The sequence below is a fragment of the Scyliorhinus canicula genome, chromosome 2, assembly GCF_902713615.1.
Source record: "Scyliorhinus canicula chromosome 2, sScyCan1.1, whole genome shotgun sequence".
Lineage (NCBI taxonomy): Eukaryota > Metazoa > Chordata > Chondrichthyes > Carcharhiniformes > Scyliorhinidae > Scyliorhinus > Scyliorhinus canicula.
Window position 1 is genome coordinate 17,338,402 of NC_052147.1, and position 27,503 is coordinate 17,365,904.

The window sequence follows — 27,503 nt, forward strand, 5'->3', positions numbered from 1 at the left end:
AATGGTGGTTCCTGGATATTCACTGTAGTGCACATTATGCACTCATTTTAAATTTATTGTTTCATTCTTTGAACGGTAGTTTTCCATTTAGTAAATTAAATCTGTTTTTAATGTAAGAAAAAACAATCTTTTCTAGGCCACGGTTCAAGTTCTAAATACATTTCAGGATAATTAAGGATTGTTTTTGATCCATAATGTTTGTTTCCTGACATATTTTCAGTATGAGGGAGATCACATTGCAGTGGCTTTTCCCAGATGGTTTTTACTTGATACTGAAATACTGTTTAAACAATATCAAAATTCATCCAAGAAATTTGCTCGAGAACAATTTTTTATCAAATGCATTATTTAAATGATCCATTGTGCCTTGTAAAATCAAATCAACTTGACCACTCTGTTTACACAGCATTAAAGAGCACAATCAACTTATGTGTTTGTATTACAAAAACATTCAAGTGAGTAAAATATAGTTAGCAGAAATTACATTAATTCTGATCTGTAACTTCTCATAAATAGATATCAATCTCTTTCATGGTGGCATGTGGGACAGTGGTTAGCACTGTTGCCTCACAGCGCCAAGGACTTGGATTCAATTCCGGCCCTGCGTGACTGTCGGTGTGGAGTTTGCACGTTCTCCCCGTGTCTCCATGGGTTTCTTCCGAGTGCTCCGGTTTCCTCCCACAGTCCAAAGATGTGCAGGTTAGGTGGATTGGTCACAATAAATTTCCCCTTAGCATCCAAAAAGTTGGGAGAGTTACAGAGATAAAGTAGGTTAGTCGGCCTGGGTAGGGTTCTCTTTCGGAGGGTCAGTGTGAACCAGATGGGCCGAATGGCCTTCTACTGCACTGTAGGGATTCTATGAGTCTTTAACCTTCAGCTATTTATAGAGAACAGTGATGCATAATGTGTAAAAGATTATCACCTGAGCCAGGAAGTGGACACTTCTCACAGTTTCTACCCCATCCTTTGCCCACACGGCTACAGCAGCAGATCTGTTTTGTGATTTGCTGAGAAAGAGGCAAAGAGCAGTTTCTTCTGGATAATGATCTGAAACAAGTTCCTTTTTCTACTGAAACAGCCTTGTCAGCTGAAAAGGAAAAAACATTTTTTTTAAAATTAACAATTGATTTATAGGAGGATAGTTCAAAAGGCAAATAATCTCCAATCTGCAAACAACCTATGTCCTAACATCCCAGAATGACTGATCATTAAAATGTTGAAAGCTTCAGTACCAAAAATAACTTTTGCTTCTTTTTAAATCCAGGTTGAAACAATTTTTAGGCAATATTATCTTCATTGTCTATGTTTCTATCATCAGTGTTCATTGATGCGGCTTTGTATAGTGTGATGGAATATTTTGTTTGTGTACAGAACAACAGTGGCTAGATTTTTTTTTTAAATGGCCGTGAACTCTTTGGGATGTCCAGGAGAGAGCTACAAGTATGTAAACATAAATTCTCATTTGCTCTTTTAAATTGTATATAATCTACTTTGAAAATGTTGGAATTTTGAAATATAACTTTCATTCGCAGCTGGCAAGTTCACAATGAGAATCTTCCGAGAAAGGATGAAAGGGAAGAGCAAAGGAGATGCCAATATCATCACAGAGCATCAGGATGTTTAAGCACATGAAGAGAAGAAATATAAGGGGGTTAGTTAGCCAGTATTGCTCTTGTACACCTCTTATTTAGTGATCAGTTCGAAATAAACTCTAACAAAGGCCAACTAGCACTTATTCAACTTGCAATAAAGGCACACTCCAGGAGACGTAGTGAGGGGGAAGATAAATAATTTGGGGATTTTCCACACGGAGGCGGCCCACCATTGGCTGCCAGTGGGACCTTCTGATTCCACCGTGGTTTCCCATTGAATGCATGCCACGCCTCGCCGCTGAGAAACCCGTGGTAGGGCGCGCTGAATGGCCGGAAATTTCCCGCCCACATATATGTATGATTGCATTTTATGGCAGTTATAAAACAACTGCAGGTCACAATTATTAATTGGCTATGAATCAGTTGAGGATATCAAATGTGCTATATAAATAACTGCAAGTTTTGTTCCATTGAGTTCTGCCATTGGAACATTGAGTAAATCCACGGCCACATAGAGCAGACCCCCATGTGGGAAACGACAAAGAGAAATTAGTTTTCCAGCAAAACAAATTCAACTGGTATTGAGCAATAGAAGCCTAAGCGATCCGGATCATGCCTCAAATATCACCTGTCTGCACTTTACCAATATTTTACATTCAAAATATCAACCAAGAACTAATTTAACCCACCTACTGGGAAACTGGTATGATTGGCAAGGCTGCCCATTACATATCTTACCCAATTTAACTTTCCATTGAAGTCAATTTTGGGGTGCCTATCAGATGTCATTAGTTTCCAACAGAACAATCCTAGAATAAAATTACTCTAAAGAAAACATGGAGCTGTTTGAGATTATTCTTAGTTAATCTTATCTCAAGGGAATGAGAAGAGGCAGTAATAGCCTCAAAGTTTCAGATTATGGTGGACAATATTCAGGCTAGTGTTCCTACTTTTCATTACTACACATGATCTGATGTAAAATATTAAGTGAGGTTTGATTCCTGAGCTATACTGATCTTGAACAATAATACAGTATAAGTCAATGGACAGAATTTGTGAGTGTGACTATTGTGCAACTACCAAATCATGGAGGTACTAATGGAAGATAATCTGAATCTTAGCAAACAGTTCAGATGGTGTGAAAGCACCCAAGTTTTCTGAAAGATTGACATTGTGAAGCATGTGTTCATCGCATATCTCAATCACTTCATGGGAGCGAATGTGATCACCAACATGAGAGCGGATGCGATCACCAACTCAACAATTCATCTGCTGGTTCTACATCTGAAAAATCACAGTGCGTACCCTTTTCTCTGCATCTGATGAACTGGTCCATGGATTCTATAGGCTGTTGTTGAAATGACATGAACTCTAGTTGATGTGGAAGCTTACCCGGATTCTGGACTAGTCTTTCAATGTAGTCCAAGTCTTTTAGGGATCATTTAGCTCTTCTGCTGTTCATCCTGATGTGTTCAACTGTGTAGACCAGTGTTTTCCAAACTTCTTTTCCCGGGACTCACTTTTACCAACTGGCGTAACTTCGAGAGCTATGCCGGCCGACATTTGCGACCATGCCGGCTGGCATTAGCGACCCATACTAGTCGACCTTCGTGACACACCATCATTGCTTATCTTCAATACAACAGGTGTACCTGCTTGGTCCTCATGATCGCACTTGCTTCGCTACTCAATGTGACATTTTTGATAAGGACGTCTGCTGACAATTTAAGTTCTCGCTGCATCCTTTGAAACAACTCAAGAGGTTTGTCCTCGAACTTGGCATGCTTAGTCTTCAAATGCCTTTGAAGATTTGAGGGTTTTAAACTTTCCTTTGCCAGTACTTCCCTGCATATAACACACATGGGTTTTGCATCCTGATTTGCATTGGCACAATAAAGCTAGAACTCAAGAACGCATCTTTATACTGCTTTGTTTCCAATTTCAATTTCTTCTTAATGAGTTGTTCACCAGAAGCCCTATGGCTCTGTATACAACTGACACCAGCTCTGTTTTGTCGTGCCATGGACTTTCCAGGGAAGCTCTCTCCAGCAGTGGGCGACATTAAAGGCCAGTTGCGGCCAGCATTCTTTTTTTTTTTACTTCAAAACTTTATTTCCTGTGCCTGACTTTTTGAAGTTTATGACTTTTTAACGACTGAAAATTAAAAAATTTCAGTTGAACATATGCATCCTTACATTAACATACAAACTTTGTTTTAAATATATTCCCATTTCTTTAGCAATTTAAACAAGCATAGGAAAGAGTACAATCGTGTTTTTACTTACTTTAGAAACTATGACTTTAGATGAGATGAAGTAACTTGTCAAACACACACAAAGTCACATTATTTCTTACTGGTTCCACTACATTGCACTATCCAAACATCCAAGTCATCTACTTCTCCATTCTCATTAAAAGCACTCACTTCCTGGTTTCCAGAGAGGGGCGACATAAAGTGATGACTGTGTTGGCTTCTTCTCGTGTTGGCATGAGTCAACCGTATTGACTGGACTCGTTTGATTGGTATTCCTGGCCAGTAGCTGCATCCACTCCAGTCACAGACTGCTGACCACTCCCCGACCAGTACTTCACACTGTGGGAGTGCAAGCAGATGTTGCGCCGATCGATGAACAGCTTGACCATGGAGCCGCAGGTCGCATACTGCTGATCTGTGGTGGATGACAAGCCATAGAGCGGAGCTCCAAGCTGGGGCCACTACCATTAGCATCGTGCATTCACGCGGATGCCCGTCAGCTCCTGTCCCAACCCACGCTGCGCGAGGTGACCAACACACAGCCTAGCCTTATACTGTCCGACACTCAAACGCCGCAACCAGTCGAGGACTGTCCACAGCCAGCAGTCTCCACAACCAGTCATGGCTGTTGGGGGATTTCTTCCCACAATCAGGAATGGCACAAGCGATCGCTCCACAAACCTCCTGACACCCGCCCACGATCCACCCGCAGATCGCAACGATGAGTTTGAAAAACCCTGGTCGACCTTCATTCCTAATTGCTAGGTGAATTATTATGGCTTGCTTGTTTGGTTCAGACACGACTTAATCAAGAAACCACAGCCCTGTGCGCTGTTTAAATAATTTGAATACGGATAGGTGAGATGAATCCCAATTTAAACCAAAGAATGTTGTGGACATTTTGACAATATTCCATTGACCTTCTTCTCTGATAGTATCTCGGATGAATGCTATGTTATATTACACTCTAATGTAATATGTAGTTATTCTTTACCTTGTGATCCAGAATGGTCTGATGAGTTAATGATAAAGAAACCACCAATCTTTAGATTGAAGCCACATTAAAAAATTGAATAATGATTATCTGAATAAAGTTCGCACACACTACTGAGCTATAACTACTAATAAAATAAGGTTGAATCTGTTAAACATTTATCTATAATCTAGTATTAATTGATGATGACCTCGTGTTAACTCTCTCTAATCTAAACTACTCCTCATGCTGTGATCAATTCTTCTCCTTTGCTAACTACCCAGTATTCCCTGAAGTCTGATATTTATACTGGGAACTGATGGTGCCCTCTAGTGTTTGAATTACATGAAGATGTAATAATTAACCCTTCACTGGCATACCTATATACATATCATTATATGCTACTGTAGCCACTTTCGCGCACTTTAGTGAAGTTCTACTGTTAAAATCGCAACTTTCTCTGGACTGATTTTTGTAATTGTTTTTGTGTGTTCGACTCTTCCTTGCTTGCTATCGATCAAGCCCATTATCTGGTCATTCACCTTTCCCGAATGAGCCAACTTGGAGTTGGTCCTCGACACACTATCCCTCTCACTGAAATGACAGGCTATGCACTGCAACTTCACCACAAGGAATCTGTCTGCTCATCAGCTCTTTACTTATAACCCAGCATTGTAACTTCACAGCTTTTCCATAGAACCAGCATTTGTTGTGGTTTCAGCACTCTTCAATGCTGCAAACACATTGCGATCTGGCCAAAACATCAAGGGTTGTCTCGTGCCATGGAACACGATCGAAGGCTGTTCACTATGTTGTACCTGCATTTAATCTTGCTGCCATGCTGTTTGACCATTGCTGAACATGTGTTTCTAAATCAATATAAAAAGTACCAATCACTCATAAGGGATTTGAAAACACATTGTGGGTTTGTTTCTTTAAACCAGGCACTTCAGAATATTACCTGGGTAGAAGATTTGAAGATATCAGCAGGAATGTTGGTGCCATGTTCTGTACCTCACAGGCCAAAATAAAACCAAGACTGATCACATGACACGGTGACAGGGTGGCACAGTGGTTAGCACTGCTGATTCACAATGCCAGGGATCTGGGTTCGATTCCAGCCTTGGATGACTGTCTGTGTGGAGTTTGCTCTTTCTCCCCATGTCTGCGTGGGTTTCTCCGGGTGCTCCAGTTTCCTCCCACAGTCCAAAGATGTACAGGTTAGATGGATTGACCTTGCTAAATTGCCCCTTAGTGTCCAAAAGGTTATGTGGAGTTATTGGGTTATAGGGATGGGCTGAGGGCCTGACCCTTGGTAGGGTACTCTTTCAGCGGATCGGTGCAGACCTGATGGGCCAAATGGCCTCCATCTGCACAGTAAGGATTCTATGATGATGGCATTCGGCTTCCTTTAAAAGATATATTACAACAGTGGGAGCCTTTCATGTACATCACCAAGAGGGCCAAGTATCACAACTACTGACTAAATTGGCCAAGTCCTGAAGGACATATCTGGCAGTATGTGCCTGCCTCACGGTTGTGAGGAAACCAACCTGAGGAAAAATCTACTTGGTCCTCACCAATCTACCTGTCACAGATATATCTGTACATGATAGTAGTGCAGAGACAGAGCCCCACCTTCTCACTGAGGACATCATCAATCACATTATAAACCAGTATTCCATGCCGGAATCTCTTTCATGACCTCATCAGGCGGGTCTCGGTAAGTTAAAATACTGCTGGAAGCTTTACTGAACTCCACATTACCTAGGACCACACAAAGTCCAAAATGAAATGAATGAGACACTTAACAGGCACAATAGACCCCTTGCCATTCTCCACATGGGTGCATTTCCTTTCCTTCCACTGTCCAATATCATTTTTAATATAGAGTATGATAATATAGAATATAGAGATAGAGTATGAGAGTAAACTTGCTCAGAATATAAAAACAGACAGTAAAAGTTTTTACAAATATATAAGACAAAAAAGAGTGGCTAAGGTAAATATTGGTCCTTTAGAGGATGAGAAGGGAGTTTTAATAATGGGAAATGAGGAAATGGCTGAGGAACTGAACAGGTTTTTTGGGTCGGTCTTCACAGTGGAAGACACAAATAACATGCCAGTGACTGATAGAAATGAGGCTATGACAGGTGAGGACCTTGAGACGATTGTTATCACTAAGGAGGGAGTGATGGGCAAGCTAATGGGGCTAAAGGTAGACAAGTCTCCTGGCCCTGATGGAATGCATCCCAGAGTGCTAAAAGAGATGGCTAGGGAAATTGCAGATGCACTAGTGATAATTTACCGAAATTCACTAGACTCTGGGGTGGTCCCGGTGGATTGGAAATTAGCAAACGTGACGCCACTGTTTAAAAAAGGAGGTAGGCAGAAAGCAGGAAATTATAGGCCAGTGAGTTTAACTTCGGTAATAGGGAAGATGCTGGAATCTATCATCAAGGAAGAAATTGCGAGGCATCTGGATAGAAATTGTCCCATTGGGCAGACGCAGCATGGGTTCGTAAAAGGCAGGTCGTGCCTAACTAATTTAGTGGAATTTTTTGAGGACATTACCAGTGCAGTAGATAACGGGGAGCCGATGGATGTGGTATATCTGGATTTCCAGAAAGCCTTTGACAAGGTGCCACACAAAAGGTTGCTGCATAAGATAAAGATGCATGGCATTAAGGGTAAAGTAGTAGCATGGATAGAGGATTGGTTAATTAATAGAAAGCAAAGAGTTGGGATAAATGGGTGTTTCTCTGGTTGGCAATCATTAGCTAGTGGTGTCCCTCAGGGATCCGTGTTGGGCCCACAATTGTTCACAATTTACATTGATGATTTGGAGTTGGGGACCAAGGGCAATGTGTCCAAGTTTGCAGATGACACTAAGATGAGTGGTAAAGCGAAAAGTGCAGAGGATACTGGAAGTCTGCAGAGGGATTTGGATAGGTTAAGTGAATGGGCTCGGGTCTGGCAGATGGAATACAATGTTGACAAATGTGAGGTTATCCATTTTGGTAGGAATAACAGCAAACGGGATTATTATTTAAACGATAAAATATTAAAGCATGCCGCTGTTCAGAGAGACTTGGGTGTGCTAGTGCATGAGTCACAGAAGGTTGGTTTACAAGTGCAACAGGTGATTAAGAAGGCAAATGGAATTTTGTCCTTCATTGCTAGAGGGATGGAGTTTAAGACTAGGGAGGTTATGTTGCAATTGTATAAGGTGTTAGTGCGGCCACACCTGGAGTATTGTGTTCAGTTTTGGTCTCCTTACTTGAGAAAGGACGTACTGGCGCTGGAGGGTGTGCAGAGGAGATTCACTAGGTTAATCCCAGAGCTGAAGGGGTTGGATTATGAGGAGAGGTTGAGTAGACTGGGACTGTACTCGTTGGAATTTAGAAGGATGAGGGGGGATCTTATAGAAACATTTAAAATTATGAAGGGAATAGATAGGATAGATGCGGGCAGGTTGTTTCCACTGGCGGGTGACAGCAGAACTAGGGGGCATAGCCTCAAAATAAGGGGAAGTAGATTTAGAACTGAGTTTAGGAGGAACTTCTTCACCCAAAGGGTTGTGAATCTATGGAATTCCTTGCCCAGTGAAGCAGTTGAGGCTCCTTCATTACATGTTTTTAAGGTAAAGATAGATAGTTTTTTGAAGAATAAAGGGATTAAGGGTTATGGTGTTCGGGCCGGAAAGTGGAGCTGAGTCCACAAAAGATCAGCCATGATCTCATTGAATGGCGGAGCAGGCTCGAGGGGCCAGATGGCCTACTCCTGCTCCTAGTTCTTATGTTCTTATGTTCTTATGTTCTTATTTTTCCTGAAAAAGGATGAGACCTAATTGAGTTGGAGTGCACACACAACTTCAGCGATATTGGCAGACAATTAGGATGAAAATATATTATAAATCAGGTCCATTAAATCTCAATCTTGCTTTTTATTTGCAAGAGAAAAATTCAAAAACCAGGGGCAAAGGTCATGGTGGGGAAGGGTGGTTAATATCAAGTCATTCAGTAGGCAAGAGCAGGACGTTGCAACACTGAGGCAGACATATTTGACTACCACCTTTGCAAGGGCAATTAGGGATGGGCATTATAAATGCAACCTAACCAGTGTCACTCACATCCCAAGAATTAATAAAAAAACACTTGTTTTGAAAAGTGTCATATAGAAGTGTGTTGTTCTCTCTTACTTGCCTCTATACATCGTGAAAACAGTAGGTGGCAGAAGATGATGGAATAATTTTCTATTCAGTCACATCTATGGTCATTAAAAAGGTTATTGGGTTGGTTTTACTAAGTCTTCTCCCTCTAAATAATGACTCAGGGAATGATTATTGCTGCTCCAGGAGCTATTTACAATCTCCGACACTCCCAAGATTATCAAGAGACGGTGACCAGAATTCTCTGTCCGGTCGCTGTTCGCGGGAGTTTCTGGTCGTGCCGGCATCTCAGTCCTAAATGATTTGCCCCGTAACCTTAGACTGTGACCCCTGGGTCTAGACTCTGCCGCCATCGGGAACATCATTCTTGCATCTACCCTGTCTGGTCCCGTTTGAATTTTATAGGGTTCTATGAGATCCTCCTCATTCTTTTAAACTCCAGCGAATATAATCCTAACTGACACAATCTCTCCACATACGTCAGTCCTGCTATTCCAGGAATCATCCAGGTGAACCGCCTCTGTACTCCCTCTATAGCAAGGACATCTTTCCTCAGATAAGGAGACCAAAGCTGCACACAGTATTCTAGGTGCGCTCTCACCATGGCCCTGTATAACTACAGCAAGACATCCCTGCTCCTGTACTCTAATTCCTGCGTTATGAAGATCAACATACCATTTGCCTTCTTTACAGCCTGCGGCACTTGCATACTTACTTTCAGCGACTGGTATACAATGGCACTCTGGTCTCATTGTATATTCCCTTCTCTCAATCTGTAGCCATTCAGACAATAATCGGTCTTCCACGATCACATGATAGAGCACGGTAGTGGCTGTGTTTTCATGAGCCCCAGCTTGGCTCATCTTTCAAGCTTATTTCTATCCTTGTGCACATCTCTTTTATGTCTTTTTACATGGCTTTTACTGAGTACCGAGACTTGTTGGTCAATGTTTCAGCACTTTTGAGTTGAGACAATGCCTAGATCAATACACTACCCCTAATCTTATGCAATTTAATTTTACACGCTAATCTTTTATGTGTGACTTTGTTAAAAACCTTCTGAAAGTCCAAATAAACCACTCGTTACATCCTCAAAGAATTCCAGTAGATCTGTCAAGCGTGATTTCCCTTTCATAAATCCATATTGACTCTGTCCGATTCTGCCACTGTTTTCCAAGTTGGAGTCTCGCATATTCCACAAAGGAATATTAGGCAGACAGGTTTATAATTCTCGATTTTCTCTCCACCTCCTTTTTAAAATAGTGGGGTTACATTAGCTACCCTCTAATTTGCAGGAACTGTTCTACGAATAGACCTTCAGGAAAGAGATCCCGCTCCTTTGGCTTTGAAATAGTGAACAAAAACAGTCACTTGCTAGACTGCAGTCTTGTTGGAGAACCATCAGTGCCTGAACTATTTGAAGAAAGAAAGAAAACAGTAAGGCTGGTAAGTGACCCCCAACACTGCCTTCTTCAGTTCCAATTTATTGCACCATTGAAACAATGTGACCATTGCAGCTGTTTATAGTAAGGGACACAGGTAGGCGCTTCTGTGGATGGGAAAGAGACTCCAGGATGGTTTGTTGCTTCCCTGCTGCCAGGGTCAAGGATGTCTCTGAACAAACACAGGACATCCTGAAGGGGGGGGGGGGGTGAACAGCCGGAGGTCGTAGTACACATAGGTACTAATGAAATAGGCAGGAAGAGTGATGAGGTCCTGCAGAAGGAGTTCAGGGAGTTAGGCAATAAGCTAAAAAGCAGGACCTCTAGGGTTGTAATCTCAGGATTACTCCCTGTGCCACATGCTAGTGAGGCTAAAAATAGGAGGATAGTGCAGCTAAATATATGGCTGAGCTGGTGGTGCAGGCGGGAGGATTTCAGATTTCTGGACCACTGGGATATATTCCGGGGCAGGTGTGGCCTGTAGAAGAAGGATGGGTTCATCTAAACTGGAGGAGCACTAATATCCTGACTGGGAGGTTTTCCAAAGTCACTCAGGAGGATTTAAACTAGTATGGCAGGGGTTGGGAACCAGAGCGCTAGTTTAGAAGGTGTAAAAACTGAAGGGGAAATAGAGAACAAAAATAAGAAAACAACATCACCATGTCTGCTCAAACACAGTGGTTTGAAGTGTATTTGTTTCAACGGCAGATGGATAACGGGTAAGGCAGATGAACTTAGAGCACTTATTAGTATTTGCAATTACGATGTTGTGGCTATCACAGAAATATGGTTAAAGGAAGGGGATGATTGGCAGCTGAACGTTGGAGGATATCGATGGTTCAGGAGAGATAGTGGGGATGTATAAGGGGTGGGGGAGTAGCATTACTGGTTAAGGAGAATATTATAGCCGTACTGCGGGAGGACACCCTGGAGGGCTCATACAATGAGGTAATCTGGGTAGAGCTCAGGAACAGGAAGAGGGCAGTCACAATGTTGGGCGTTCATTAAAGCTCCCCCCCCCCCCCCCCCCCCCCCCCATCCCACCCTCACTGCCAGCGAGAGATAGAGGAGGAGATAGGTAGAGAGATTTTGGATAGGTACAAAAGTAACAGGGTTGTTGTGGTCGGGGATTTTAATTTCCCCTATATTGACTGGGACTCATTTAGTGCTAGGGGTTTGGATGGGGCAGAGTTTGTAAGGTGTATCCAGGAAGCCTTCTTGGTGCAATATGCAGATAGTCCAACAAGGTAAGGGGCAGTACTGGATCTGGTATTGGGGAATGAGCCTGGACAGGTGGTTGAGGTTTGAGTAAGGGAACATTTTGGGAGTAGTGACCATAATTCGGTAAGTTTTAGGGTGCTTTTGGACAGGGATAAGGGTTAGGGTTAACCTTCGCGTTAAGGTGCTAAAGTGGGGAAAGGCAAATTATGATAACATTAGGCAGGAATTGAAGAATGTGGATTGGGGTGCGGCAGTTGGATAATGAATCAACGTCGGACATGTGGGAGTCTTTCAAGCGACAGTTGATTAGGATTCAGGAAAGTCACATTCCTGAGAGAATGAAGGATAAGTATGGGAAGTTTAGGGAGGCTTTGATAAAGAGAGACATTGTGAATCTCATCAAAAAGAAAAAGGAGGCTTTAGTTCGGTCTAGAACAGGGGTGGGCAAACTACGGCCCGCGGGCCGCATGCGGCCCGCCAAAGGTATTTCTGCGGCCCACCAAGTCATTAAAAAAAAAAAAATGTTTTTTTAAAAAATTTTATTTAAAAAAAAATTTTTTTTTTTTTAAATGTATTTTTTAAGGTTAATGGGGGGGGCTGTTGGGTTACTTACTGGTATAGGGTGGATACGTTGACTTGAGTAGGGTGATCATTGCTCAGCACAACATCGAGGGCCGAAGGGCCTGTTCTGTGCTGTACTGTTCTATGTTCTATATGAGGCGCCCAGAATCATAACCGGGTGAAGTAATTATTTTACTTAATATACTATGCGGCCCTTTGTGAATTGTGAATTTCTGAATGTGGCCCTTGCACGGAAAAGTTTGCCCACCCCTGGTCTAGAAGATGGGAACAGTCAAAACCCTTGAGGAGTATAAGAAAGTAGGAAGGTACTGAAGCGGGAAATTAGGGGGGGGTCATGAAAAGTCCTTGGCAAGTAATAATAATCACTTATTGTCACAAGTAGGCTTCAATGAAGTTACTGTGAAAAGCCCCTAGTCGCCACATTCCGGCGCCTGTTTAGGAAGGCCGGTATGGGAATTGTACCTGAGCTGCTTCCCTTGTTCTGCATTACAAGCCAGCTGTTTAGCCCATTGTGCTAAACCAGCCCCTAAGTAGGATCAAGGTGAATCCCAAAGCTTTTTATTCATATGTGAAAAGCAAGACGGTGGACCACTTAAGGACAAAGGAGGAATTTATGTGTTGAGCCAGAGAAAATGAGCGAGGTACTAAATTAATACTTTGCATCAGTGTTCACTAAAGAAAGGGACTTCGTGGAAGTTGATTCCTAGGTAGGGCATGTGTACAGTCTGGATCATGTTAACATCGAAAAGGAGGAGATATTGAGTCTTTTAAAAGATATTAAGGTAGAAAAGTCTCCTGGGACAGATGGGATTTATCCCAGAATACTGAGGAAAGCAAAGGAGGAAATTGCTGGGGTCTTGATAGACATCTTTGTATCCTCATTGGCTACATGTGAGATCCCAGAGGACTGGAGAATAGCTAATATGGTACCGCTGTTTAAGAAAGGTAGCAGGGATAATCCTGGAAACTATCGGCCGGTGAGCCTGACGTCGATAGTAGGTAAATTATTGGAGAGAATTCTCAGGGACAGGATTTATATCCATTTGGAAACAAATGGACTCATAAGCGATAGACAGCATGGTTTTGTGAAGGGGAGGTCGTGCCTCACTAACTTGATCAAGTTTTTTGAGGAGGTGACAAAGATGACCGATGAGGGGAGGGCGGTGGACGTTGTTTACATGGACTTCAGTAAAGCCTTTGACAAGGTGCCTCATGGCAGACTGGTACAAAAGGTAAAGCCACATGAGATCAGAAGTGAGATGGTAAGATGGATATAGAACTGGCTCAGTCACAGAGGCAAAGGGTATCAGTAGAAGGGTGTTTTTCTGAATGGAAGGTTGTGATGGGTGGTGTTCCACAGAGATCAGTTCTTGGGCCTCTGTTGTTTGTTGTGTACATAAACGATTTGGAGGAAATTGTAGCCGGTTTGATTAGTAAGTTCGCGGATGACATGAAGGTTAGTGGAGTGGCAGATAGTGTTGAGGATTGTCAGAAGATACAGCAGGACATAGATAGGTTGAAGTTTTGGCAGAGAAATGGCAAATGGAGTTTAATCCGGACAAATGTGAGGTAATGCATTTTGGTAGGACTAACATAGAGGTGAAATATATCGTAAGTGGTAGAACTCTTCGGAATATAAAAAGTCAGAGAGATCTGGGCATGCAAGTCAACGGATCTTTGAAGGACAAGTGGACAAGGTAGTCAAGAAAGCATACAGAATGCTTGCCTTCATTGAAAGGGGCATCGATTATAAAAACTGACAAGTCATGCTACAGTTGTATAGAACCTTGGTAAGGTCGCACTTGGAATATTGTGCATAATTCTGGTTGCCACACTACCAGAAGGGTGTGGAGGCTTTGGAGAGGGTGCAGAGGAGGTTTACCAGGATGTTGCCTGGCCTGGAGGGTGTTAGCTATGTGGAGAGGCTGAATAGACTCGGACTGTTTTCATCAGAAAGATGTAGGTTGAGGGGTGACCTGATTGAGGTCTAGAAGATTATGAAGGGATGGATAGAGAGAATGGGCAGGCACTCTTTCGCAGGGTGGCGGGGTCAGTCACCAGGGGGCATAGGTTTAAGGTCCGTGGGGCACACTTTAGAGGAGATATGCGAGGCAGGTTTTTTACGCAGAGTGGTGAGTGCCTGGAATGCGTTGCCAGGTGAGGTTGTAGAAGAACATTAATGTAGTTCAAAAGGCATCTTGACAAACACATGGATAGAATGGGTATAGAGGGATACGGCACAAAGAAGTGCTGAAGGTTTTGGCAAAGGTTAGTATCATGACCGGTACAGGCTTGGAGGGCTGAAGGGCCTACTCTTGTACTGTATTGTTCTTTGTTCTTTCTTTGTTCTTTGTATTTCAAACATAACAGGTGGGACATTCCAGTGCCACCGATTTTAATGGACTTTTAGCTGGCTCGCCGCATCCACCGTGGAGCCAGAAAACCCTGCCTGTTTCCAAATTTCTGTGGACTTTCCACTTCACTCTTGCTATTCATAGTAAACCATGTAAATGTCTAAAATTAAGGTTGGAACAGGATCCTAGCCTTCATCACCAATTTCCATGGAACCTTATTTGAGCAGACAACGCAGGTACCCGTATCAGGAGGAGTCTGTCTGGGCAGGTGCTTCCGACACCGAGTTTCCCTGGTTCCAGTTTCGGATTTGTCAGATGGCTGTTACACAAATTTGGGGGAAAAAGGCACACACCAGCTTGCTTGCCTCGATACCTGAATATTTAACCTGTGAGATTTCAAGAACTGCTCCTCTTAATGGAGGGGAAAGTGGTGGTATTTGTGTTCTTCAAACGGGTGGATATGCACTACTATTTCTTCCCCCAGCTAAGACAGGCACCGAAGATGCACCTGGTGGGCAGGTGCCACCCAATAATTTTTAGATTAGAAAAGCTATAGTGTCAGTAATAAGGTTAGGTTGAGATTAGCTGACATAAATATTTGGACTAAATTTAGGAAACTTTATTACTGAACTGGAAAGTTTATTACAAAATTTTATTAAGGGGTTCATTACTTGCCAGAACTGAATACATTACATACACATGGCCTAGATATTCTGAGGACCCTGTTCCACTGGTATGTTGCAGAACAGAACCAAATGAAATCCTTGTCTCAAAGGTCAAGGCCGCACATCAAATTATGGGAAAGGGAATTTTCACATCTGGGATAGGTAATTTGCACATCTGGGATAGGTTTCCAACGCTTTCATGGGGGTTAATGACCGAATCCAATCAACCATTTAAATGCCAAAATGTATCTTGACCTTTGGGCCACTTGGGCCTGAATTTTGTGCCTATCGAATGCACAATGCCAATGGTGATGGAAGAGGCTATGATTCCTGCTTTCAGCCTCAATTGTTGAAGCAACGCAATTTCATGCTGGCTGGTCAATTAAGGGCTGGCCAGTGTGAAATGCACCTGCACATTGGAGAAGGGCTGCCAGCAGGGGCAGGAATGTGGTAGGCGTCAGGTCCAGTGGGGATCCAGCAGGGCATTTCAAATCGTTTGAGGCAGCACCCTGAAGTTTGCCTGGGGTTCTAGAGGCGGCACGGGAAGCTGCCCAAATATAAGCTACAGTGATGACTTCAGCACACTCTCGACAAGCAAGGAGGATGGGCAGTGCAGGTGGGCACTCTGACCCCTGCTTTTCGGGCAAGTTCCCGTGCACAGTCAGAAGGGGGGGGGGGGCAGTGAGTGCCAGGCAGGACATCCTGATGCCATGGGATGACATGAGGATGCCGTGGGATGACATGAGGAGGCCACGCCACAAAATGAAGGAGGCCTGGGCAGAAGTGGCAGCCCAGGTCAGCGGCTACGACATGATGTGATGCATCTGAATTCGCATGAGGAGCAGGCTGAGGTGAGAATGCCAGTGTGCCAGTTGTCGGAGAGCTGAAGACCAGGATGAAGCTGAGTCTCAGGCAGTTGATGAGCCCTAGATGTTGTTATCAGGCAGATGTTGGATGTCCAGCGGGATGTCTGGTACAATCTGGCGGAGATTCCCGAGAGTCTGCATGCTACGGTCACGGCACTGTGTTGACCCTAAGCACCGTGCACACAGTCTCCTCCATTGAGAGTATGGCAACATTTTAACATAAAGTGGATTATCAAAACTGGATGATAGTTTGAGATGTTCAACATCTGACTGCCTTAACTGTATCCAGACATGTGACTGATTTACTTGACATAGAATCATCAGAATATTACTTACAGATGCAGTGGCTCCTCGATGTATCCAACATATACCCAGGTTTACAGGTACATCTGTAGCTACCTCTGGTGTTCAAACAGTTCGCATTTTTACACATTCCTGACATCAGGCATTCATTGATATCTGGGATTAAGAAGAGAGACCATTTTATTATTGGGCATAAAATAATAGATACTGTGCAGGATTTCCAACAGGTTCCATGGCTGCAGAGGATGCAAACAACAGGGAACCCCGTTGGCCACGGTGGGATCAGTGATCCCACCACTGGTCAATGGTGGGCACCTCCACCGCCGCAAAACACACTGTGGGGGGTTGTGGAAAAGCCCGCCACATGTCAAGATAACCTCTTAAGGCAAAACATTAAAACAAATTATATGAGATTGGCAAAGCTTTAAAGAGCACACCTGAAGACTTTGAATTAACTGATATATCAATGTAATTTATACTGTAATCCCATACTCCTCTTAACAGAAACATTCCTGTCAGCAGGCAAAGCCCGTCTAAATCTTGCTCTGCATCATTGGCAATGTTTAAAGAAAAAAGTTGCAAAGGAACTCTGCCCCTCACCACCAGTCCCCACCCCAAAAAATGACCTCACTAAACATTAGCCAGAATAAACACATTCACAGATTACGATAACACAAGGTCACATTGCATCAGAAGTCAATACTCATGATTCCATAAAGCAACATGACACTAGAGGGGCATCTTCATGTTTACCGCCTCTCCCTTAAACATCAATTGGACAGAGTTGAAAATCTTCAGGAGAGGGTTGCACACCTTTTATAGGCCCATTTTTCCGATCACCAATTTCAATGCAAAGAAAATCTGGTATGCTGTTAGTAGTGTGCAATCCTCTTTGCCAGATTTTCCTATCTGCTTTCTCCAGAGATAACGGTGAAAATGTACCCCATGTATCTCTGTTGATAGAACTTTGGGCCTTTTAAACTGATTTTTAAAATTCTGTCATGGAATGTTGGCATTACTGGCATGGTCAGCATTTTATGCCGATCCCAGAATCCAGAACTAAGGGAGATCAAATCGAAAAGCTTTTAAGCTGAAGTAACACACAGTAATAGTTGGTTAAGAGGAGGGAAAGCTTGTGGTCACTTATATAGGTATAAAACTTGAAAAATGAGTTAATATTCTACGTTTTCTTTTATATAACACTGAGGTACATGATTTGCATATGGGTGAGAAGAAATTCAATGAGCCCGAATTTCCCATTGCGAACTGGATGCAAGACACAAATTTAGCTTTATTTTAGGAAATCTTCCAAATACTCGACTCAGTGAGCAAGGCGATCCTGTTTTTCCCGAATTTAGTTTGGATTTTAGAGAGTTTCAAATTAGTCTCCAATTTTAAATGGTTTCTGTACAATTATTAATGATCTGCACAGGATGCATGAAGCCTGCGAATACAGATACCCAAAATCTGAATTTACCAGGGATAGAATAATTGTAGAGTGGTGGACGTTGCGCTTGCAGACATGTTGCGAGCAAAGGAAGATCCAACTCTACAAAAGCTATCCAGTTTGTTAGGCAGTGTGAACTCCATGTGCAGCATAGGACCACATTAAGAGGAGAAAGTAAACGATGGTACAAAGGAAACCTCATTGTCCAGTTAGTCAAGCAGCACAGAAACAACCCTGGGCTAGATTCTCTGATTCTCAGGCTATGTCCTGATGCCGGCATGGGAACGGTGGCCTTTTATGACTGGAAATTTGGCGCAAAACGGCCACCGATCCTCAGTTTGGCTGAGGGCTAGCAGGAAGGCAATGTAGAGCCACCGGCTCTAGCTGCTGATACGGTCCGGAGAATTGCCGGGTCCGTGGCCGCACATGCGTACGGCGGTGGCCTGCAGTGGCCGCGCCCTGCAACTTGGCATCGGTCGCACGCGGACCAGGCCTGCAAAATAGTGGTCCCCCTTTGGCCGGCTTGCGAGCCTTGGGCCACCCCTCAACAGTGCCCCCCAACCCCTGCCCCGACTGTGGTAGCGCTGGACTCAGTCCGCAGCTACCACGCCGAGTTCCCGACAGGTAATACATTAGAGACCCACGCCGTTGTGAACTCGGCCGGTCAGGGGTGAAGCATCGGGGGGTGCCTGAGGCTGTCAATACGGCGTGCAGTGTACTCCAGAGTACACTGCTTTGGAGGGGGTGGTGCATCGCGAGTGGGGCGCCGCCCCCAATTTAATCAGAAACGGGGATTCTCCAGCCAATTGACGAATGCAATTTCAGCGAACAGAGAATCCCGCCCAGGGACACTCTGGGCCAAGGTAACCAATACCCTAACCAACCAGTAGAGCGACCAAGTCAGTGCTGTGGTGCAAAATGAAATGAATGAATGAAAATCGCTTATTGTCACGAGTAGACTTCAATGAAGTTACTGTGAAAAGCCCCTAGTCTCCACATTCCGGCGCCTGTTCGGGGAGGCTGGTACGGGAATTGAACCGTGCTGCTGACCTGCCTTGGTCAGCTTTAAAAGCCAGCGATTTAGCTCTGTGTGCTAAACCAGCCCCAAAGCACCCCGACAGGCGAGATCAATATCCTGCAGTTTCAGCCTAATGCTTTCAATGTAACAGAATTGGACACATCAGCAAAGTGTGCAAGGCCAAAACATCTAAATGCACAGAAGACCCTGAGATCAGTCATGAGGTTGAGACTGCACATCAAAGAGGCCACACAGTCATGCTTCTTGGGTGAGATCAAAGATCCAGGAGTTTCATATTGGAATGCGGACATTTCAGTTAATGCCTATCTCATTAAACTGGACATGGCAGCCAACCCTATTGGGCAAAGAAATGTAGCTGAGGCACCTTTGACTTCAAACAACAGAGACACCAGTCTATGGACCTGGAAGAATCCGATGTCCAGTCATAGACATAATTCTGGAACAACTAAAGTATGGTGACAAAGAGATTTCTAGCTGAAGTATGTAATCTGTAGTCAGTCATTTTCGCTCTTGAGCAGAGATGCTTGTATAGCTCTGCATCTCTTCAAAATGGTAAAAGATGTCAAGACAAACACTTAAATTATACAGAAATTACTGGGATTTCAGCTCTAAGTGATTTTCTCCCTTTACAGAGCAGATTTGTCCATTGTCGATACAGTCACCAGAAAGTCCTCAGTGGTCAGACCAGCCAACCGCTCAGATGGTAACCACGACACCTCCAGTGGAAGATAGACAAGAGAGCAGCAACCAACAACCAGAAGAGCCTCAACCTCCAGCTCTGAAGACTGTTAACAAGGTCAAAATGGTGCAACTTAACCAGGCCAGCATGACAGTGCCACAGATGATGCTGGAACCAAGTAGCAGCCATCACAACTAATTGTAAAGGTGAGCTTACTAAAAAGCCATATCCTTACAGGGAAGGTCATCTTTCATCATAGAGGACATCACAGTGACCCACATGATGAAGGAACAGGAAAAAATGACATGAAGACGATGAGCACAATATTCAAAAAAGAAACATGATGCAACAAAAACTACCACAACTGCTGAATCAACAAAGAGCAGGACAATACCAAGGAATTAAAAAAAGAGAGGATGAAAATGTACCCATTTGTCAGAACAACTACACTAAATCAACAGAGTTTACCTGCAATGACAGTGCCTACCATTCCTCCAACCCCAGTGTGAATGAGATATGGAAAGATTAGTAGGTCTCCAGACTTCCTGAACCTATCCACTCAGACACGTAACAGGGGGAACTTGAAATATATTGGATAAAGACCTGAGGGGCAGGTGTAATATGAGGTGGCACATGTGGTTCAATGTGGGAATGAGTACAGTATCACCCACACAGTGATGCAAGAGACCTGCACCTACAGGTCAGTGTTGCGACAGAGCTGTGCGCACAAGCAAGCATGAAGGCAGCTCCTCGTGTGAACTTTTAATTATATATATCCATAGGTCTTGTAGTTAATAAATACATAGAGTCAACCTACTTAAGACGACAAAGACTTCATTAAGACTTAGCGAATGGTATCCAACACCCCACAACAGCTGCATGGTGTGTCCCCCGCCCACCACTGGGTAAATACCAGCAGTGGCAGGATAAGGCCTCAAAGTGGCATTATCTGTTCACTTAAGGACCTGAATTGACAGAAGTATGAGAAGGCCAGAAGTACGGAAGAACATTTCCACTGTGAATTTAATCAGGGCAGTGGCATGAAAGTAGCAGGATCCCCACCCACAACCATCCCATCCGATCCGATTAAATGTCTCCATACCAGACTTGCCTGAGTGAGGCCTGTAAATTCTGCCCATTAACTTTTCTCTCTCCATAGATGCTGCCTAACCTGAATATTTTCAGCATTCTCTGTTTTTTTTTTAAATTTCAGATATGCAGCATTTGTAACATTTTTCAATGGTATTGGAGAAGGCCATGGGATTGGAGGAAATGTATTGAGGTGGATAGAAAACTGGTTGGCAGAGAGGAAATAAAGAGTAGGCATTAATGGGTCCTTTTCAAATTGGCAGGCAGTAACTAGTGGGGTACCACAGGGATCGGTGCTGGGACCCCAGCTATTCACAGTATATATTAATGATTTGGATGAGGGAATAAAATGTAACATCTCAAAGTTTGCAGATGATACCAAATTAGGTGAAGGGTGAATTGTGACGAGGATGCAAGGATCCTACAGCATGATCTGGACAGGTTGGGCGAGTGGACAAATCAGTGGCAGATGATTTGGATAAGTGTGAGGTTATTCACTTTGGAAGCAAAAACTGGAAGGTAGATTCCTCCCTGAATGGTTGTAAATTGGGAGAGGGGAGTGTGCAGCGGGATCTGGGTGTCCTTGTGCACCAGTAGCTGAAGGTAAGCATGCAGGTGCAGCAGTCATTAAAGAAGGCTAATGGTATGTTGGCCTTCATTGCGAGAGGTTTCGAGTACAGGAGCAGGGATGATTTGCTGCAATGATACAGGGCCTTGGTGAGGCCACACCTGGAGTATTGTGTGCAGTTTTGGTCCCCTTCTCTGAGGAAGAATGTTCTTGCTCTCGAGGGAGTGTAGCAAAAGTTTACTAGACTGATTCAGGGGATGGCGGGACTGCCATATAAGGAAAGATTGACGAGGTTGGGATTGTTCTCGCTGGAGTTCAGAAGAATGAGGGGGGTTCTCATAGACACTTGTAAAATTTTAACGGGACTGGACAGGGTAGATGCAGGGAAGATGTTACCAATGATGGGTGTGTCCAGGACCAGGGGTCACAGTCTGGATTCAGGGTAAACCATTTCGGACAGATATAAGGAGACATTTCTTCACATAAAGAGTGGTGAGCCTGTGGAATTCATTACCACAGGAAGCATTTGATGCTAAAACTTTGAATATATTCAAGAGGCAGCTAGATATAGCATTTGGGGAGAATGGGATCAAAGGCTATGGGGAGAAAGCAGGATTAGGCTATGATCAGTCATGATCGTGATGAATGTCGGAACTGGCTCAAAGGGCCAAAAGGCGCCTGCTCCTATCTTCTATGTACCACGTACCTATAAACTGGGCTTATTCTCCATCAAGAGGAGAAGATTGAAAGGAGATTTGCTGGAGATGTTCAAAATCATGATGGGCCTGGGCAGAATAGATAGAGAGAAACTATTCCTGTTGACGGGACTGTCAAGAATCAAAAGACACGGCCTTAAGGTGACTGGCAAAAGAAACAATTCTGAAGTAAACAAAACATTGTATGCAATGAGTGTTTAGTATGTGGAATATGCATATATGAAATACAGGAAAAGTAGGCCATTCAGCCTCCCAACCTGCTCTGTCATTCATAAGGCCATGATTGACCTGCTTGTGTTTCAAGCTCTAAATTCCCATCTACCCATAATAACCTTTGATTTCCTTGCCTAACAAGAATCTATCCACATCTGCCTTAAAAATAACCAATGGGTCTGCCTCCACCATCTTCTGAGGCAGAGTTTCAAAGTCACACAATCCTGAGAGAAAAAAATACACTGCCTGAATGTACAGTGGATACAAATTCTATCACTGCTTTCAAGAAAGAATTGGTTAATTACCTGAAGATTAAAAAATAGCAAGACTAAGGTGAAAAAGCAAGGGAGTGGGTTTAGGTGAGTTAATCTGGCACAGACACAATTGGTTACAACACAGAAGTAAACCATTCAGCCTATGACTACTTAAACATCTTTATATACTGCCTTATTTAGTAATGGGACACAGGGTTGCATTCCCTCCTCAACTGTCTCACATGATTCAACATTCAATCTTTTAATACTTTATCACTCACCTTTACAGTTTGTCTGGTTCATTTTTTTATAGCCCAGAGGACATTCAACCTGGCCATTATGTATCTTGGGATGTTCTAAGGAATAAAGAAAGAAACCATGATTATGATTGCTACTACAAGATAAATATTGAGACTCCATTTGTAGTGCACACCCTTGGTGGACAGAAGTGGAAATTGCATAATTGGCCATATTATGCCAAATAAATTATTTGCAATCTATGCCCCTCCCAAGTACAGCTCTAGGCCAGGATTAGTGCCTTGCAAAACTTACCCCATGCAAAACTTACCCCAAAATATAACGTACTGCAAAATCCCCAAAGCAGGCCATTTATTTGATAACAATAATAAGAAGCAATCTATAACTTCAATGAAATCTATGAAGTAATTTGTCAGAATTACAGAAACACACAAAACCTCTAGAGTATTTGTTAAATTCTCAGCATAAACCTCCTGCATAAATAGTGCGACAAAACTACAAAATACACATACAGGATAAATAACTTTAAAAACAAACGGATGATTCTATGCAAATGCCATTCTTGTATTTGCAGACAGAACTCTACTCACATTTAATTCTGTGCTATCCTTCATATTACGCAGAATGTGCACCTCAGCAGCAGTAGGAGAGTGCCAGTATAACTCACACATGATTTTACCTTCCAAGTGTGAAAGGGAACTGCCTATAACAGGCAGTTAATTCAATACATCCATTTTCATCTTCCCAAAAAGTGAAAACGACGGTAAAGGACTACTGTAAGAACATTAAAGTATAAAATGAGAAGGCGCTTTTGATCAGTCCAAAGATGTGCAGGTTAGGTGGATTGGCCATGATAAATTGCCCTTAGAGTCCAAATTTCCCTTAGTGTTACGTGGGGTTACTGGGTTATGGGGATAGGGTGGGGATAGGGTGGAGGTATGGGCTTGGGTAGGGTGCTCTTTCCAAGAGCCGGTGCAGACTCGATGGGCCGAATGGCCTCCTTCTGCACTGTAAATTCTATGTAAATTCTATGTAAAACCTATTCTCTCCACATACATTCATGTTCATTTTACTCTGTTTAGTTTGATTGGGTGGACAGATGAGGTTGTTCGTGAAGGCCCTGCCTTCTCAATCTTGTCTGAGGTGTGGTGATCCTCAGGTTAAATCACCACCAGTCAGCTCTCCCCCTCAAAAGGGGAAAGCAGCCAATGGTCATCTGGAACTATGGCAACTTTACTTACTTTACATTTCAAAAGTACTCATTGGCTATAAAGTGCTTCGAGGCATCTGGTGATCATGAAAATCACTGTATAAATTCAAGTCTTACCTTCTACTTTATCTTTTATGTCTAATCATGCAAATAAGTAGAAAACCAAAAGGGTTCAGCACATCCATTGGCGCATCACGCCAATCCAGAAGCCTTCCTTTTACAGCTATTCTGATTCTGTCCCAATCATCATATTATCCATATAGCTATCCTTATTCCTTTAGTCATCTAATTCCATTTTTGTAGAACATCTTCAAATGCTCCATACTCACAACATGCACCACATTTTCTTTATGTACACATTGATTTTGATCAAATTATTACCAGAGGTAATGGCGCACAAGTCGACTTGGCATATGACAAACCCATTTTTCTGGCAGAAAAATCATATTTTTGCATATACCAACTTACAAGGCAACTCCCCCACTTTAAACCATGGCATGCTACACACATCAGAAGTCAGCTTCAGTTTTTCACCTCACAAATACACGTTTTCTTACCTTATAACTGGGCGAAAGTGATCAAGTAGGCAATAAGAAAGAGCTGCATTGCAAAGATGTGTGGTAGTTTCAGGCACACATGCACTGGGCAGACCCCACATGCTGAACAATGACAGAAATGTGACTTACAACAAAACAAATTAAGTTCAAAGCTGATTTCAAGCTGAAAGTTGTAACATTTGCAAACTTGTCATACTGTGCTGCAGAAAGGGAATTTGGTGTTTGTGAAAAACTGGCGTGGAAACAGCATGTGATGAATGTAGGAAATTCAGATATATTGTATTGTAAGTATTTGGTGAGTAAGGGGTATAAGCCTGATATAGAGTTTGTTTGACTGCTGAAATCATATTTTGAAAGAAGTCTTACAACACCAGGCTAAAGTCCAACAGGTTTGTTTCAAACACTAGCTTTTGGAGCACTGCTCCTTCCTCAGGTGAATGCTTCCCGATTTTTCCCGGGAGCGGAGAATTCCGCCCAAAATTAATGATACAATGATTATACTGATGTGCTGAATCACCTGACATGAGAGGTGTATTATTGACAACAGATCCAGAAACAGATATCAAGAGACAATAGAATTATGGTTACTTAGATACAAGACGAGCATAATCCAGAGAGCAGTTAATTAAAACTTAATTTTCCAAATATACTGATATGTCTGGTCAGGGGTGTAGAGTTCCCAGAGCCCAGCTCTAAGACCGCCTGAGCACCACTGGATGGTAAACTCTCCTTTGCCGTTTGGCCATCCGTTCTTCTGCTCCATATGTGGTTGTGATGGCAGGGGTGGCAGGGGTCACGTGGCTGGAGTCTGGCTGACTCTCTCCAAATAGCGCTGGGAACCGCTGCAGGGTCTGGAGATGAAGGAGTTTGACCTGGGGGGGGGGGGGGGGGGGGGGGGGGAGGGGGAGGGGGGGGGGGTGCCTGGACACCTTGGCTATCCTGGTTGCCATTGCTCATTCACCTGGGAGCTCGGTGCAGGCCTATAGCAGTTGCCTTCTGACTAAAGTTTATCACTTCACCACTTCTCTACATTAAGTTTAATTTGCCACATGTTTGCCCATTCCACCGGACTACCAGTATCAAATCTATCACTATCTGGGGTGGCACGTGGCGCAGTGGTTACCAATGGGACTGCGGCGCTGGGTTTAAATCCCGGCCCTGGGTGACTGTCCGTGTGGAGTTTGCACATTCTCCCCATGTCTGCGTGGGTTTCACCCCCACAACCCAAAGATGTGCAGGCTAGGTGGATTGGTCACATTAAATTACCCCTTAATTGGAAAAATAAATAAATAAATTGGGTACTCTAAATTTTTTTTAAAATCACTATCCTCCTCAGTTCACAATATTTCCAAGTCTTGCATCTCCTTCAAATTTTGAAATTGTGCCTTGCACACCCAGTTATCAATAGAAATCACAAAATCAGGGCGGCATGGAGGCGCAGTGGTTAGCACTGCTGCCTCACGGCGCTAAGGACACAGGGTCGATCCGATCCTGGCCCCGGGTCACTGTCTGTGTGGAATTTGCACATTCTTCCTGTGTCTACGTGGGTCTCACCCCCCACAACTCAAAAGATGTGCAGGCTAGGTAGATTGGCCATATCTTTTTATTAAAACAGTAAAAAATATATAACAAGGTCAAATGGTGCAAACACGAATTTCGTGTTGGAGAAACAGAATATCCTCCCCTCAGTACCAATATAAACAAAAAACAAATGGTACAAGCACTAAACTTTGCACTGGAGAGACCAGATACCCTCGCCGCCGTATCGACGGAAGGGAAAGGAAGGGGGGTGGTGGGGAGTGTGGGGAAAGGAGGGTGGTGAGGAGGGAGGGAGTCGAAGTGTTGGTGAAGGGGGGGGGGGGGGGGAATAGGGCACTGTCTGAACTATCTACAGAGGCAGAAACACAAAAGAACCTTCAATTATGATGTGCCAGATTCTGAGAGATCCCCAGAGGGGGTGAAGGGCGACACAGTGTCAGGCACGAGTGAGACCCACACCCCGCTACAGAGCGTCTCGTGCACCCTGCGCTCCCGACACTGGGCGGCTGACAGCCTTCGGACTGTCACCCTCCGGGCCCAAATCCTCCACCACATTGAGTGTGGTGGGTGACACGGGCCCACCAACCAACTCAGGGCTGCCTTGATCCTGCCACCGGGATCTCAGGCTCCTCCTGGGGTCCCGGGCCAGTGGGAGGCGGTGGTGCAGGTGTCTGCTCCGCCCCCGTCGCCTGGTCACTGGAAGGCCCCGAAAATAACTCAGGTAACAAGTCCCACTAAATTGCCCCTTAATTGGAAAAAAAGCTAATTGGGTACTCTAAATTTTTTCTTTTTTTTTAATGATCACAAAATCAGTGCTCCCTCTAAACCATTCCCCAATCAAAGTGAAGTTTTCTGTAATTGATGTTTTTAAATAGGCTTGAATTAAATAACTGAACTGTTGCATAATGTTTCAAAATACTATATGGTTCAAAATAAATTGCCTACAGGGACTCATATTTTCCATTTAAAAAGAATAGTTTTACTGATATTTGGGGACTCAAATAAATAGGAAAACAACATTATAGAATTAGAAACGATATGACTAACATACCCTGCATCTCAAAATTTGACACTGCACCAGTGTATCTGGTTAACCTGTACTATTGTTTGCATTTTTTTTGCCTGAGGCAATAACATTTAACAAATCAATAGGTTTCTTGAAATGAAATGCAATTCTACAATCAGCTGGACAAGTAAAAAAAAAAATTGTTTATAAACTAAAGCACATTTAATCAAATGTAATTTAAAAGGCAATTTGCAGGGGCTGGTTTAACTCACTGGGCTAAATCACTGACTTTTAAAGCAGACCAAGCAGTCCAGCAGCACGGTTCGATTCCCGTACCAGCCTCCCCGGACAGGCGCCGGAATGTGGCGACTAGGGGCTTTTCACAGTAACTTCATTGAAGCCTACTCGTGACAATAAGCAATTTTCATTTTTCATTTTAATTTCAAAAACAAATGTAAGACATTTATGTAAGAAGTGTTATGCTGACACTTATTTCCAAAGGTTG

The 27,503-nt window shown here is 43.4% G+C and overlaps 1 protein-coding gene across 1 annotated transcript in view; it reads right to left on the reverse strand.

Annotated features, from left to right (window-relative positions):
• LOC119951242 (latent-transforming growth factor beta-binding protein 2-like) overlaps window positions 1-27,503 on the reverse strand; it is a 677,784-nt gene that overhangs the window by 324,398 nt on the left and 325,883 nt on the right. Inside the window, exons 9-11 of the mRNA XM_038774298.1 lie at window positions 22,710-22,784; window positions 16,457-16,579; window positions 923-1,087 (exon numbers count right to left, since the gene is read on the reverse strand). Coding sequence (XP_038630226.1) covers window positions 923-1,087; window positions 16,457-16,579; window positions 22,710-22,784 — 363 coding nt within the window. The remainder of the gene's footprint in view (window positions 1-922; window positions 1,088-16,456; window positions 16,580-22,709; window positions 22,785-27,503) is intronic.